Source organism: Heloderma suspectum, chromosome 4 (assembly GCF_057233095.1).
Source record: "Heloderma suspectum isolate Gila_16-S chromosome 4, 16-S_ref, whole genome shotgun sequence".
In the NCBI taxonomy this organism is placed as follows: Eukaryota; Metazoa; Chordata; class Lepidosauria; order Squamata; family Helodermatidae; genus Heloderma; species Heloderma suspectum.
The window spans coordinates 242,774,633-242,790,109 of record NC_139461.1 but is presented as its reverse complement, the minus strand read 5'-3'; the positions used below and the strand labels follow the sequence as shown (position 1 = coordinate 242,790,109).

Genomic DNA, 15,477 nt, shown 5'->3' with positions numbered 1-15,477 from the left:
TGTTGCCAGGGATGTCAGGACATGGCCACGGGCCCATGATATTATCCAGACCACCAAGGTCCAGGTAGGGGGTCTTTCAGCTTCCCCACCCCAGAAGCATTCCCCAATCCTATAGTAGACCATAGAGGTTCATCCAGTGATCAATAACCTATCTGCTTTTGGAGAATTTATTGACTATTAAGGCAGCAGGAAGCCAAAAGAAATTCCACAGCTCAGTTTAAACAGCAAGAAAATGAAGGGAGAAGCAGGAGATTACTTGTGGAGTCATAGGCTGGAGCTGTTCCATCGGCCCCACTGTCTTGCATTGGGTACACCTCCACAAACTCTTTCTTGAAGACAGAGAGCAAATAAGAGATCCTGTAATCCAGCCGTACATTCAAGATGAACTGGAGAAGAGCAGAAAATATGGAAAGACAGTCAGTCTATCCCATTCCCATACGTTCCCGTCTTTCATCATCCCTCCCCTTCTTACGTCCCAAGTCCTTATCAATAAAAGGCTCATCAGGATCAGCTAATATGTCACATGGTCACAAGCTCATCCTACAGAACCACAGATTTGCTCTAACCTGCAAAATCTCCAGGATTTTCAGCTTTGTTTCCATCACCACAATGTTTTCATTTTCAATGCTCCTTCCCCTGTCTGCTGGCTCAGGAACTACCACAGTATTCATACTTGAGGAGCCAAAGATGGACTGCTTCCTACTCAGCACCATAGTAGACATCATCTGACCAACACCATGGATAGACTTCCGAACATTCTTCCCTGGAAGAGCAACCACATTTAGCCAAAAGTTAAAGCCGGTCCTACTTTCACTGAGATCTTGCAGTGGCTATGTGCTGAGCTTGTAAAACCACAATCAGGATTAGGATAAAAGGCCTCTGCAAACTCAAACCAAATTAGCTTGATTTTAAATCTAGAAATTTCAAATTTTTGAGTCACAAATTGTAAAATGTCTGGTCCACGTCCTTGAAGAATACAGAGAACTTTATTTCTGTGGAAATTTCAAATTCATTTCCTTAGTTATCCTGTTGGTATCTTTTATCACCTCTGCATTGTTGTCCAGTGTATGCATATCCTATGTAACTGGTTATATGGTGCTTGTCAAACCCTGCTCATAACTATGAAGTCTGTAACTGTAATGCACAAACCGAATTAAACAACGTATAAGGTGAGTTCTGATGTTCTGAACTTTTCTCAGGTTTTACTTTTACATTCCCTGCTCAGTCAACATTCACCTAATTATGCCTGTGCTATAGTTTAGTTGCCTTTAAAGTTAGAAGGAGTACTGTGGCCATGCAGTGTAGTCTGACCACATGTATAAGAAATCTATCTCAATCTTTCAAAAACAGATATTCGATTAACACTATAGCCTTCTCTTATTATTAATTCAAGGGATGGCATTAGCATTTGGCTCAATAAGATTCACCCTCAGGAAGGCTCGCTGGACATACCAGTCATATCATCATTGTACATGGTCTGCATCATCAGTTGAGGGTTCTGGACGCAGTCTATGATACCAAGAAGCGTCCGTGTCAGGCGCAGCAGCTCACTGAAGCTATAGAAACCAAAGTAGATGAGGTTGTGGGCAAGACTGACGACCTAGAAAAAGAGACCAGCTTTATGAAGTAGGTGGTGATGAAACCACCCTTTGGGTCAAACGCTGTGCTGAGACAAGTATTCGTCTCAACGATTTTCATGCATTTCAGGGGGAGAGGCAAATTCAATTTATTTTCGGGGGGCTAGAGAAATGTCAATATTGTGTTTCTTGCCTAAAACAGGGGTAGACAACTAGTGGCCCTTCAGATGTTTTGGCCTACAGTTCCCATCAACCCTGTCAGACACAGCCAGTGGTGAAGGCCAGTGGGAGTCAGAGGCCAAAAACATCTGGAGGACCACACGTTGCCCATCCCTGCCTCATAATATGAGGCGGCCAGGTTGTTTTTTTTTCCGTTTTCACCTTTCTTTTCTTTTTCTTTTTAACAGCAAGTTCTGGCTGCCTTTCTGGGACAGGATGGCCCTGGGAATAATGCTACATCATGCCATGGCATTTTTTCTCATTGAGTTGGGGGAGAATATAGCTACTCCCATTAGGGATATTAGTCTGGAATTCAGCCACCACCTAGATCTGGCCAAATGAGGGAACAACAGGATAATCCACCCAGAGAACATTTGCTATCAAGTGGATTAAAAATACAAGAAAATAAACAAACAAACAAACAAACAAATAACCAATCAGACCAGCAAAGAAGCCTCTGGAACAGCAATAGGCCAAAACAGTTCATGTGATATTGCCTTACACTCTATAAAAGAAACTTCTGGGTTAGGCCTGCTTTCTAGAGGACTTGGCCATTCCCTGCCACTGATTTGCACTGCCTCCCCCTCTGCCTTGCCCTCTCCCAGGACTTTGCCCATCTGAGTTAGTAAAAGCCATAGCTGACTGTAGTCTGCTCATGCTTTTTATTGCTGTTGTGTGGCAACTGGAGTTCGCTGCCTCTATAGTGAAAAAAAATCCGAAAAGTGGTGTTTCAATTATGGTACTACACTGAAAACTGTTCAAAGAGGCACAGATTTCCATATTTCATTTTGTCACTAAAAAAAAAAAAAATCTGTGTGAATTCCCACAGATGGAACATTATTCCTGCCAATTGTAGCAGAGCGAATTGTACACATAAAACCTCCAGTGACCATTTCACAAAAGCTGAGGGAAGGAGGGAGTCTCTTGTTTGTTTTTTCTACAGTTGTATTCTTTTAGTGTTGCATGAATAGATATGTAGTAATAATACAGACTCACAAGAGGGCAAGAGATCAAAAGACACCTGTCTAGAATATGGGAAAGAACCCAGTTATTTCAGCATGCCAGCTTATGTGGAGAGGAGCAAATGATGGGAAACAAAGGCACACCAGAAGTTCACAAAATATAATCTGGGTTTCCTCCCAGGGCAGACAGAGCCTGTGGAAGAATAACAGATATGATCTCTGCCCTTTCCAAGAGTCAACATCTGAGTGCAGTCATCCTGTCTTAGATGTGGATGAAAATTCTCACAATACAGCAAAGGCAGGTTTTTTTACCTCAAAAGTGAGCTTGTTCTTCTCCTCATTAGCAAAGGGCACTGCCTCGCTGACCACGTTGTTGAGATAGTCCTCCACGAACTCCATGGTGCTGGCAAACTTGTTCTTTTTGTCATCCCTTGAGCTATTTACATTGGCATCATAGCTGTGTAGGAAAGGGAATGACTGAATTAATTAAAGGGATCCCTAATCTTCAGCACAGACTGCCTCTAGTTTTTCTGAATACACTGAATTATTCACGCTGGTGGCTGCACTTATGACATCAGATTTGGACGGAAGGATGAACACTTCCCACAAGGTTATTAGATGTGAGCTGCTCACACACTGTGACCAGTGAAAGGGGCAGGATAGAAGAACCACTACATTAGATGCTACGATTGCCCCTTATACACCCTGTTCCCTTTTTCATATCTTTCATATGACTTACTCTTTGATGGTGATAGCTGTAGGAATCTCAGTCCAAAGACGTGCAAATTTCACAGGCATCACCTTCTCCTGTGGATCTCTGTCTACATGTACATGCAGCATGAGATGGCAGAAGGATGCCCGGAGGTCAAAGGGCAACATTTCATCTGCCATGCAGAGGAAGATTAGCTCCACCCCCAGTTGCTTGGAGATTTCTTTAATGGCCAAGTATTGCCGGTCCATGCACATGCGGGCGAACAACTTCAGCTGGTATCTGTGAAGGGCAAAAGCAGAGATGGGGAAGAGGCAAAGAGTGAAAAGAGAACAGTAAAGCAGGCATGAGCAAGAGCAGAAGGAAGAGAGGAGGAAGACATTCAAAATTAATAAAGACTGGGTCTGGCTACAAGGACTTTACCAAGGCAGTGCCTTGGCTGTTCAGTAACAGACAAGGGCTGCTAAATGGGAGAAAGACAGGTCAAGGATCAGGCACAACCCAGGCCACTGACCCACGGGAACCAAAATGAGAACTGCTTGTTACCTGTAGTAACTCAGAACATTCTCATCATGGGCATTCCCTGCTCGGGCTTCCTGGGCTAGTTGCCGGATGCTCTTCTCATGATGATCGTTGTTTCTATCACTCCAGGTCAACCAGACCTCCTCCTCCGAAAATTCAATACTCAAGTACTCATGGGTCTGGGACATCTCCTTCACAGGCCTCAGCCTGAAAAGCAAAGTGGGTCATTGAACAAAAGTGCTTCTCCCCACTTTCCAAAATGGAACTTGCTCAGTGTTATTTAACCCTTGGCCAGGTCAAAGCTAGTATCGCCCCCGCATCAGTCTATCTATTTAATTAATTTCTGTTAATTAAATAATTAATCTATAGTTCTAACCTGCTTTTTAAATTACAAAATGGGCTTCCAATGATTCCTACCAAATCATCTAATAATTTCATCTTCAGAATACACTGACCTCTGCAGAGGTAACACAGTATAATGCTTTATCTGAAATCAACATCTGAGTATAGTTCATGTTGGAGAAATAACCGCATTGGAAAGAAACCAATTTTTATGGAGCTTTCGTCCACAATACTGAGAAAAGTATGAGAAAGCAACCATCTCAGACTTGAGTCCAACTTGCATGCACCTGGAATATTACAATATCCCCAAGTGAGGGATATTGTAAGCTCAAAGAACTAGACCTGCTCTCAAGAACATCTCCGTGAACTTGTTTTAAGATGTGCCCACTGACTCCAAGGTGTTCATTTTTAAACAACCTGTTATGGGCTGAAAGTGAATCCCCACCCCCACCCCATATCCTTTCCCCATTACTATTTCCCCACTGCATCTTAGTAGAGCATGGAAGAAGAAGGCAGCTCCAGTGTTCAGAGCATAAAAGGGGCTCCCTGGATACTCACTCAGTTTGGATAAGGATGTCAGTGTTCCTGGGGTCCAGTACGCACTTGCAGATCAGCTCCTGAGTGACAGGGATGGCTACATGATTTGACACACACAAGTCCGATAGATAGTCTAAAAACCTAGGACACATATGAGAGGCTAGCATTATCCTCCAACCAATGCACTGGGAGTAGAGAACTCCATGATACAAAATGGTCAGAAAAAAGGGATGGATCAGGAAATCCCTGAATACTAGTTCATTGAGCAGTATCTAGGATTGTCAACTAGCCAGACAAAAACCAGCTTAGCTTCTTATTCTGTCTTTAACAATAGCTTGATTTAGCAGGAATTAGCAGGAATAAGCTTTGACAGAGAAAGGGCTCAAAAGTGGGCTGTCCTAGCTGCCTCACAACCAATGGGGTGACACCCACCTGGGTTCCCGGTTCTTTCGCACCAAGCTCACAAAGGTCTCCACCTCAGTTTTAGTAATGTGCTTTTCAAGAAGTTTGCGGTTGTTGTGCAGGAGGGCAGTGATGGTGTCCTCGGCCAAAATGTCATAGCCAATCTGGGACTGCATCATGCCAAACTGCTTGGCAATGTGTTCCTGCGGAAGAGGACATCATACCTGGGTGAGTGGACCAACCTGAGTTCACACTTCAAGTCCTATTCAGGAACGTATGAATGTGAGGAGTCTTCAATGTGAGAGTTTTTGAAAAATACTACTACTGCCTGAGTGGACGCTCTCTTATGGGTCAGTTGAGGAAATGGAAGCCCCTCGTACAAGTGTTTCATTTCCCAATGGATCATCTTCTCATTATGCATAAAGGCTCCAGAAAAATACAGGCCCAAAGTTCTAGGTGTTAATCTAATATCTCCCACAGGATTATGACCTAATGCTAGTAGGGCCCACAGACACCCTTTAATAAAGGCCTACCTGGTTCTTGCGATAGTCCTCCTGGGAATGCCGCAGTACCCTGTAGCAGAGCCGGAACATGTATTGGTAGGGAGCGTTCTTCTGGTCAGACAGCTCTTCCAGTCTCACCAGTGGACCTTCTCCACCCTTGTCCTTGAATGGAGCCTTCAGGATTCCAAAGATCTACCCAGCACAGAAGGGAAGTTACCAGTCAAGTGTCTTCCAAAGATTTCTTTCCGACTAGCAGGGCTGTGAATCTAGGATATTTTGTGGCTTCTACTTATTTATGAATGAATACATTTATCTGGGGTTTACCAACTGACTCTGAAGTAAGTGATTGCCTGCAACTTGGACTGGATGGGAGCAACCAATCTTAGGTCCGATCTAAACATTTCTAAAAGTTCCTAATATAGGAAAATAGTGAGGTGCAGCAGGTTCGTTTATCTGCAGAGCTGAAGAACCATCTCAGGGGTGTTGATAGGAAACCCTAGTGCAAGTTTGGGCTCACATATAGTTCAGGTCTCTGAAAAAGTCTCTGCTTTCACATCAGGGCTTCCCGCAATATCCCAGTGCTTGGTCTTAATTCCTGCCCCATATCACTATTCCAGTTTTTGTCCATGAGCATCAATATCAGGGATGCACAACGTTTGGTCTACAACCTGCATGTGCTCCCCCCCGTGTTTAGTGTGCCCCCATGACTCCCGCCCCCTCTGCCAAATTTACCACTAGAGATGAGGCACCAGTGCTGAGCAGCTTCCTGGAGCTACTGCCTGCTTCCATACTACTCTAGGAAGCCAGTCTCAGAGGGCCTAGTGTCTAGGAGACACTCTGGCAGCTGCTGCAAGAGGACTCTAAGACTCTATGAGTGTCCATGCCACTCTAGGAAGCTAATATCTTGCACTGAGGAATTCAAAATGGCAGACTTGCTTGCCACCAGGACTACCACTCTGGGATTAGGTGTGGAGAAAACGTTTCCAGTTGTCAGGGACAAAGATTCTAAAGCTAATTTGTATAAACCTTGTCTGTTACAAAAGATGGGGGGGAGTAACCCATTCCAGGATACCCAGATCCTCCAGTGTTGGAGAAAGATTGATATGCAGTGCATTCCTATATAAGGTTACTCAGAAATAAGTCCTACTATGTTAAATGAGGCTTACTCCCTAGTATGTATGTTTAGAATTGTAGCCTTAGAGAAGCACACTGCTTGCAAAACTACTCAAAACTCTCCATTTCCTGCTGTATTTATCTGGTTTTCATCTGGTCTTTCTCTATAAAATCCTTTATTCTGCTCCCACTCACCTGTTTCAGAATGTTCTGCTCTCTCATGAGTTTCTGCCTCTCCCGGTTGGGCTTGGTAACAACAATATCCAAAACATTCTGACCATTGTTGGATACATCACTGACAAAAAACACCAAGTCCTCCAGCAGTTGGATCACAAACCTGCCACACAGGCCATGGTTAGGGTCAAAACAGGAGCATTAACAACACACATGCAATAGACCTTTGTGGACCCTATGTATATAGTTTAAAACAACATAAAGGTAAACCATGGTCTTAATTGCCTGCCTAAGTCCTTGTAATTCATAGCAACTCACATTATGCACCAAAACATTTCAAATTCTTCAGGAAGAAATATCCAATGATGTGTCCAAGATAAATTATGCATATCAGTACAAAACACTCAGGCCATCTTCATGTCCTTCATGGATATGAAGGATTTCCACTTTCAGAACAAGAACTTGCTTTCTTGCAAAAGATAACCTTGTATTGGTCCTTCAAGGCAATGGGCAATATCACACATTTTGATTACATCTGTTATTGTATCCCATCCTGCCATTGCCCTCCCTTGAATGTTCTACCAGATCCCCAAAGTACTTGGTTTTTATACCTCCGGTCATTCTGGCTGAGGAACCCTTCATTCATCTTCTCCACCACATTGGCTAGCATGTAGCTGGCATCATTGGCAAAGTCCAGGTCTCGAATTTCTGACACCGGCACAGAGACAATGGCAAAAGCCTCTTTGTCCTCCTTGGTGGGGCATGTGCCAAGCTGAAAAAAGGAGAGTCTTGTCATCCAGTACCACAGTTTGCTTTGTCCTAAAAAGGACCTAATACCTGCAGATAGTTCTTTGGTAGTGTACACTCCCTCTAGGTACATGTTGCCTGAGAGGGACAATTCCCCTCCAGCCACCTCCTTGCTTTTGTCTAGGTGCCAAGTCAAAAAGTGATTGTTCAAGCGATAATGGACCATCCAATCTGGGTGACACCTATACGTTCTAGGCTCTTTTACTTGGTTTTTGCTAACTACTGTCGCTGATGGTTTTATTCTAAAATTCTGCTGGATTTTTTACATTGTTATTATTGGTGTTGGCTAGTGAGCCACTGCATTTTTTAAATATTTTAATACATTCATTGTATTGTGAACCACCCTGGATGTTATTTTTTGGACACAGAGGCAGCAGGACAGAACAATTTTAATAAATCAAACCAAATCAAGCATAAATTGTGGCTCTGTATTGACACAGTTGTATGGTCAATCATCCATCTAGCCCCTAACACTGTTTTTGAGCTGCAGCCAACACTGGAAGCTTCAAAGATAGTGTACCAGAAACAGAACTGTGGAATTGTCCATCCTATTCACCAATGGCTTCTATAACAGGGAAGTATAAGAATAACTTAAGAATGAAGTCACATCTCTGATCATCTTGAATATTTGATTAAGACAAATGCAAGTACAAAAACTACAGAAGAGATAACTATAACATCATGGACCGTACTGTATAGATAGACAACTTCTCCTATCATGGTGCTGAAGTGTGGGAAGAAGGTTAATCTGTTAAACTTCTCCATAGTAGCCCCTTTGAAAGACATCCTATAACAAACTGGCACTTTTCCATTAGAGGCCTGTTCCCTATTTATAGCAGAAGCCACCTCTGACCAAGAAAGAAACGTACCATAAGACGAATAGGTCGCTCTTCATCAACATCAATGGGTACATTGGTACTCTGGATCCAGGTGTTGGTGCAGAGGTGACGCAATCGAACATAGGAGTTTCTGAAATGACCACAGAATGCATTTCATTTCTATGGTGCCTCCGAAAATAGTCTGTGAGCATTTTCTAAATTGTAAGCATATAATCTACATCCTCTCATTCTGAAAAAAAATCAAATTCTATACCATAAAAATAATTTCCTACCACCAAGCCTGTGTGTAACATGATTTTAGGGATGGAAGAAAGGGAGACGTTATTAAGCATATATAAATCCCAGTGACATTAATGAGATTGAAGCAGTTAAAGCCTTAAATTCCATTCATATCAAGGGGACTTCACAGTTACAGCCTCTGAATTGTATCCGTTACTAAGGCGCCTAACGTGCCCTTTAGAGCACTTGCGTATGTCTATTTGCATACACATTTAGTGACTGAGAACAGTGAATTTTGAGATGCCTCTATTTCCTACTTGCAATAACCAACGTGTACCTTCTTGCCTTACCTTCTTGAATTTATAATACAATGGCAATTGAGCAACTTATGGCGGGAAGGTTTGAAGATAAGAAAGAGAAGAATGAACTTAGGTAAATAATTACAAATGCTAGAAGTGAATCTAGTCTAGTAAATTAGTGGAACGTACTCTGATACAGAAATCTCAGGCAGAGAAGGAAGTGAGGTGATTCACTAGGCAAATCCCTTTCTGGCATTCCTCCTCAGCCAATATTTTTCCAGAACTGCTGCCGAACAGCTGGCCTTTCATCATGGACCCCAGGCACTTGAATCATGGAATTTATTCAGAGGCATGCATTCTCTTCCTCTTCAGTTCTACATTGGTAGACTGGAGAAGTATCCAATGGTGCCATTTTACAAACTCAAACAGCACTAGCGGAGCTCCGCCAGATCTTTCTGTTATGCGAGCAGTTGTGCGTTACGCTTGCACAACCAGTTGCACAACTGGTTGTGCAACCATGCTTCCGCAAACAGAACTTTAGTTGGATTCTCCTCTTGCGCATAGTTCAGAATCTTGTGCTAGCATAGCATCATTTGCACTAGTGGAATGACACAGTTGGATACTGCCCCATGGTTTCCAAGCAAACATGCCAATTTCTCTGGATGGTGCCCAGAGCCACCATTCTGGCTCAGATGGATCCGTATGTTCCACACAGAGCCACTTACCGGGGAACAAAGGAGTCAGTCTTCTGCAGTGTGGTGGGATCCAGCTCAAAAAGGGAAGCAATGTCATTGCCATGGGGCACAGCCACCAACCGGTACTTGATCTTTTCCCCTGTATACCTCCGACCAGAGCGACTGGTTCCAGCCTGTCACAACAGAAGGAAACTTTTCAGTTTTGTCTTAGCAGGGCCACAAAGTTTCATGCACCAAAAATTATTGTGATTGTGCTATGGGATCTTCAGGGGGTTTCAAGGTACCCTGTATGTAAATAAGACAGAGCCATACCCAGAAATACTTGTACTGCCACCTCAGCCATGTAACTTTCTACAATGACTTCCAGCTTCATGCTCAGCAGGCCCAGCAGGCCCAGCACACGGTGGCTGAGGTGGGAGTGGGACAAAAACAACACTAACCCAACCTCACCAATTCATTATTATAGAGGGAATATTCAGCAAAGCCCTTCTTTTGGCATCACTGCAGATATGCTGGAGTAAATGCACACTGGCCCTTGCCCTGGTAAAACGCATGTCAGAGCAAACTGTCCCAGTCTGGGCCCTTCCGTTGGCTGCAACAATACCTATGCTGCCTTCTGCCATAGTGTGGGTCCTAGGTTTGCTATGTGCTAGGCCTACCATCATGGCAAGTCCTTCAAGCCACACACTCTGGCGAAGGCTTTGAACCATGCAGCCCAATCCTAGGCAGAGTTAGCTGCGGCTAAGATATTTATTTCAGTGGGTTTAGGCACACCTAAGAGTCAAGCTACATGTTACATTAAGCACACTCTTTTTAAAAAGCATGCATAAAACTGCCAGTTCTATTTTGAAGGAAAAGCAGCCAATCAGCAACTGTTGCTTGTGAGGCTAGGCAGTGAACAGCAACCTTGCCTCCCTTCCTCTGCCATGCGGCTGAGGCTGGAAAAGAGGAGGGGGAAATTCCACTCCCCCTTCAGCCAAAAAGCCCCCTGGAACACACACACACACCCCGGCATCTCCTCCTCTGAGCTCTGCCTCTCTGGGAGGGACGGAGAAGTGTGAAAGCCAGAGAAGGCAGCAGTTGCTCCAACTTCCTCGCTCTTGCTCAACCTTTCTGAGTAGTGTTGCGGGGAGGATTGGGCCCATGGTGCTTCCCTCTGTGGCAAGAAGCTGAAAGTGTCATACCAGCGGCTGCCATTCTTCCGCCTGCCCACCTTCAGCCTGCCAGCCCAGCCTTGACAGTCTTTGCAATGTATCACCCTGTTATATCTGGAGTGTGCCAATTTTCCTGTCCCTGCTCCATTATCTCTCCTCTATTGGTGCCAGGCAGACAGAGGGTGTTCACTGTAAGTAGAAGTCCTTCAATAGCTGGGGGAGGTACACTGCTGTTTCCCTGCCCACATGCCACTGCCCGTTTCAATAAGAGAAAGAGAGGCTGTGCCCGTGTTCTCCTCTATGTGCCTACCGCATTGCGAAAGCAACTGTGTCCACACACTCCTGCTTCTGCCAGCCCCAGGGTGTGGGAGAGAAAGGCGTTGGGCCCACACACTGCTTCTGCCTGCTTCAGTGGGAGACTGACCAATTTGTCCCCATGCTGATGCTGCCTGCCAGAAGACTGGCTGATCCATGTGCCCCCAGGCCATTAGCAATACGACCTGTCTGAAGGAGAAACTGGCCAAGGTGCCTCCCCATAGCTGCTGTTCACCCAAAGGGGAGACAGACCCTGAGCCCTATATGCCCATCCATTGCTGACCCCTTTCATGAGAAAAGCACCCTTTGCATCCAACAGACAGGACTTTCTTCAACTTCCTAACTTCCTTCCTTCCTTTTTCTCCCATCTTCAATGCAAGTTTCACCTCTCCTCAAGCAGGCAGGCAGACAACACTCTCCAGCAATGCTCTTTAGGACATGGAACAGCTGTCCTCTAACTCCTGCTGGCTGCCAACAGTAGCATCTCTCTGTCCCCGCTGCTGCCTGTAATTTCCCTAAAGCAGGGGTGGGGAACCTCTTTCGGACTGAGGGCCATATTCAGTCTTGGAGGAGCTCTCAGGGGCCGCATTCCAGTGGTAGGTGGATCCAAGGGCAAAAAGAGTGGGCCCAAAATACCAAAAAATACCAACATATTATATCCTAAAGCTCTTACGGCCAGTAACTCAGCCTTAGCAGAGATGTTTTAGCCTTTTAGAATTGGGGCACGGTCGGGGGGGAGCTAGAAAACCACTAAATGATCAGCAGTCAGGGGGAAGGGGCATTGTCATCTGGAGAACCCTGGAGGGCCAGATTTGGACATGGGCCTGGGGTTCTCCACCCCTGCTCTAATAAATTGGGAGCCACTAAAGCGTGAGCACCTACCATTGGGAGATTTGAAAGTGTCAGAGAGCCAACTGGAGAATGGTTGTAGTTATTCCCATAGCGAAAAATGGAAAACTAAAAGTCAATTAAAAAGGAACACTACATTTTAAAAAAAAAACCCTAAAGCTAAAATGTTATCCCTAAGCCAAACCATCACAAGCAAGTCAAATGCACCTGACAGCTTATCGAGGACTTGGGTTCCCCTGTGTCGCCCTTGTAACTGGGGTTTTCCTGAAAAGAGAAAGAAAGAGAAAGCATCAGCATAAACAACAAGAGCCAACTGAACTTGACCTTTCACATTCCAAAGCAAGGAAGCCACTTGCGTGATATTAAGTTACTTTTGACAGGACAGGGAAAGCCCAAGGTGAATGGATGGTCCAGTTGTCAGGGAGTCCCAAGCTTTTTCTGTACTAGCTGCTTTAATGTATGTGTGATATGCTGAAAATATCTAGGAATCAGGATAGGTGGGGGTGCTGGTGAAATGCTACCATGGTCAAAACTGTACAGGCTTGTGTCAATTCCCCCTGCCTCAAATATTACTGCTCATATCTTTCACAACATAAAAATGTGTGTTGATGTAAAATCTGTACTAGATATCTAAGTCATTGCTGATACACAAAGCTGAATGTTTGCCTAGTGCTCTTACCAACTCAGTTGCCTTTAAAAATATATATATTCTGGGTCATGAAGTACAGCTTGCATGCTTCAGGGGTGGAGGGGATGGATTCTGGCTGATGACTGAAGTTTTGAAGCACATGTTACAGAGTAGTTATTTTAAAATCAGTGGAACTATCCTAATACAGGTAAGCTGAATAACATAGCTCATAATGATGCCCATTCAGTCTCCAGGAGACAACTGTACAAAGAGAGCGTTGCTTTGACTGGATCATTGAACTATCCACATGCACAAGGAAAACAGGATTTTGGCAAGAGAGTTTTGAGTGAGCCACAACCTGCCAAGCCACATTTTTAGAGCTACCTAAACATCAAGCATAATCCACTAGAAGTGAGAGTAGATTTTGGCTCAAAGTGAACAAACAAACAAAATAGATCCTTCCTTCCACCAACTGAACCTAAAGTCAAGAAAGGAAGAAACTATAAAAGGATGAAAGAGCTCCTAACAGCTTGAAGAGGCTGCAGTAGAGGTGGAAAGCTGAACAGGGTCCTGGAACTGGGTGGAGCCTGCCATTGGGAACAGAGAAGCAGCAATATTGTTTATGGCCCTGGTCTCAAGGCTTTTCACTTCTGCTGCTTGTAAACAAGGAAGAGCTCTGAGGGGAGAATCACCCAACAACTATTTTAACAAATGCAAGGCAAAAAAGGACCACGGAAAAAGACCATGTTCACATGATGAGCAGCATAACAAATCCAATTGTACACCATAACGTCAGTATCGTTCTTTCTGAGGGAAGAGCTCAAGCAAAGAAGAAACAGAATTACAGACCTTTCTTAGGAGGACATGTTTCTATTCCTGATGTGAACATAGCCAGAGCAAAGTCTACGCTACTCTTTCCCAGAGTGTCTCTCTCCACCATAAAGAAAACTAGCAGTCCCTCTATAGCAGCCTTTTCCAACTCCATTCTCTCCAGATGTGCCTGACCACAATTCCCATAATTCCCAGCTAGAAACAGCTGAACACTTGCTCCTTAAACTCAGGGTCACTTAATGGAGTTAGTGCAGGGAGCAGGCAGTGTCTGATGGCCAGAAAAGGACAGGGCTGCTCTGCAACAGGCAGGCACAATTCCCTGTGTCAGGGAATTCCCCTGCAGGGTGTCCTCACCCTGCAGGGAAGCTCCCGCACCTTCAGCTGCAACTCCCAGCCCTGCAAACACAGGGCCCACTGATTTCAGGAGGACTGACAGCCAGAAAGTGACATGAAGAACCATGGAGATCCAAAAGTGGTTGGGCTCTGGACATGTTAATACTAATTATGCTAACAGGAGTTCTTCTTCCTCTCCAGAAGCTCAGACGAAGACTTAAATCATTTATGCATTTCTGGTAATGGGGATATAAGTGCTTTTAGAAATGAAATAATCCAAAGTACAGTCAATTTTTTTCTTTCATTCAGGGCACAATCCTACCTGATCCACCCTCTGAACTCGGAGGCTTACGAGCGTGCAGGGCAGGAAGTGCAGCAAGGGCGATCCTCACCTCCGCTGTGCCTCCTGCTCTGCAATGTAGCTTCTTTGTCCATCTAGCTGAGGCAGCAGGGAGTGGGATGGAAGGAGATTGGGAAGGACTGGGAACACAGTGTAAGCCATCCCCACCCCACCCACCAGCACGCCCCCTTTCCCTTCCCTCCAAGGTCACGTTTGTGATCTTGGAGAGGCAGCCGGCATGGTTCTGTCTGCACTGGCTGTGAGGGGGAGCGAGAGGAGGCAAGGAGCTCAGGCTCCTAGGTCTGAGGTTGGAGCGCTGACTCCAACCTCAGATCCAGGAATCCAAACTCTCTTATGGCCCCCCAGACTCTGCCTAGGAACCATAGGATTGCTCTCCCCAAACATTTATATTCTGCTCTTCAATCAAAAGATGAAAAGTCACTGGCACTTTTACAATAAAATCACTAACTGATACCATTACAGATGAAGAACTGCATGCTATCATTCTGTAACAGGAACTGAGTATGCTCTTCTAGATGTTGGTTGTTCAGTAAAGGGAAGTCACAAAAGACAAGCAGTAAAAAAATGTAAACCGTTTGGGGGAAGGGGGGGACTCTGATAAAACTGTAGGACTACAATGCTCTAAAAGTCCATCTTGCCAGGGTCATAGCATCCAAGCCTCCCTCTGCATAACATGGTAAAGCCACCGTTCAGGGCCAGCATTTGTGAAAACACATTCAACAAGTACCTTCACATTTCCATAACAGGGCCTCTGGAAAGCTATAAATCTAGAAGTGTTGTTATTCTTTGGCTAAAGAAAAACAGAAGGAGGCCTCAAACTGATACCACACATCAAAAGGGCAAAAATGATTCAAGGATTTTTCTTTCCTGGGACCCAAAAAAAGAGCAATCACTTTGACTGGGTTCGCACAGCACTCTAACCCATCACGGGTGACTGACCACGATGGGTTAGCATGTTGTACGAACCCAGATCATTCTTATCAGGGTGGGTTGTTGTACCCAAACAACCCACCCTGATAACCTCCGGTCTGCACTAGGGGTTGTTTTACCCACGATGTGTTGACGCATCATGCAAACCCTCAAAAGC

The 15,477-nt window shown here is 44.7% G+C and overlaps 1 protein-coding gene across 2 annotated transcripts in view; it reads right to left on the bottom strand.

Annotated features, from left to right (window-relative positions):
- ITPR3 (inositol 1,4,5-trisphosphate receptor type 3) overlaps nt 1-15,477 on the bottom strand; it is a 154,699-nt gene that overhangs the window by 50,208 nt on the left and 89,014 nt on the right. For both annotated transcript variants that reach the window (XM_084853000.1, XM_084853001.1), the window contains exons 10-23: nt 12,445-12,501; nt 9,950-10,092; nt 8,737-8,836; nt 7,672-7,832; nt 7,082-7,223; nt 5,804-5,965; nt 5,301-5,473; nt 4,890-5,009; nt 4,014-4,196; nt 3,498-3,749; nt 3,071-3,215; nt 1,453-1,600; nt 567-763; nt 257-386 (exon numbers count right to left, since the gene is read on the bottom strand). In XM_084853000.1, coding sequence (XP_084709126.1) covers nt 257-386; nt 567-763; nt 1,453-1,600; nt 3,071-3,215; nt 3,498-3,749; nt 4,014-4,196; nt 4,890-5,009; nt 5,301-5,473; nt 5,804-5,965; nt 7,082-7,223; nt 7,672-7,832; nt 8,737-8,836; nt 9,950-10,092; nt 12,445-12,501 — 2,113 coding nt within the window. The remainder of the gene's footprint in view (nt 1-256; nt 387-566; nt 764-1,452; nt 1,601-3,070; nt 3,216-3,497; nt 3,750-4,013; nt 4,197-4,889; nt 5,010-5,300; nt 5,474-5,803; nt 5,966-7,081; nt 7,224-7,671; nt 7,833-8,736; nt 8,837-9,949; nt 10,093-12,444; nt 12,502-15,477) is intronic.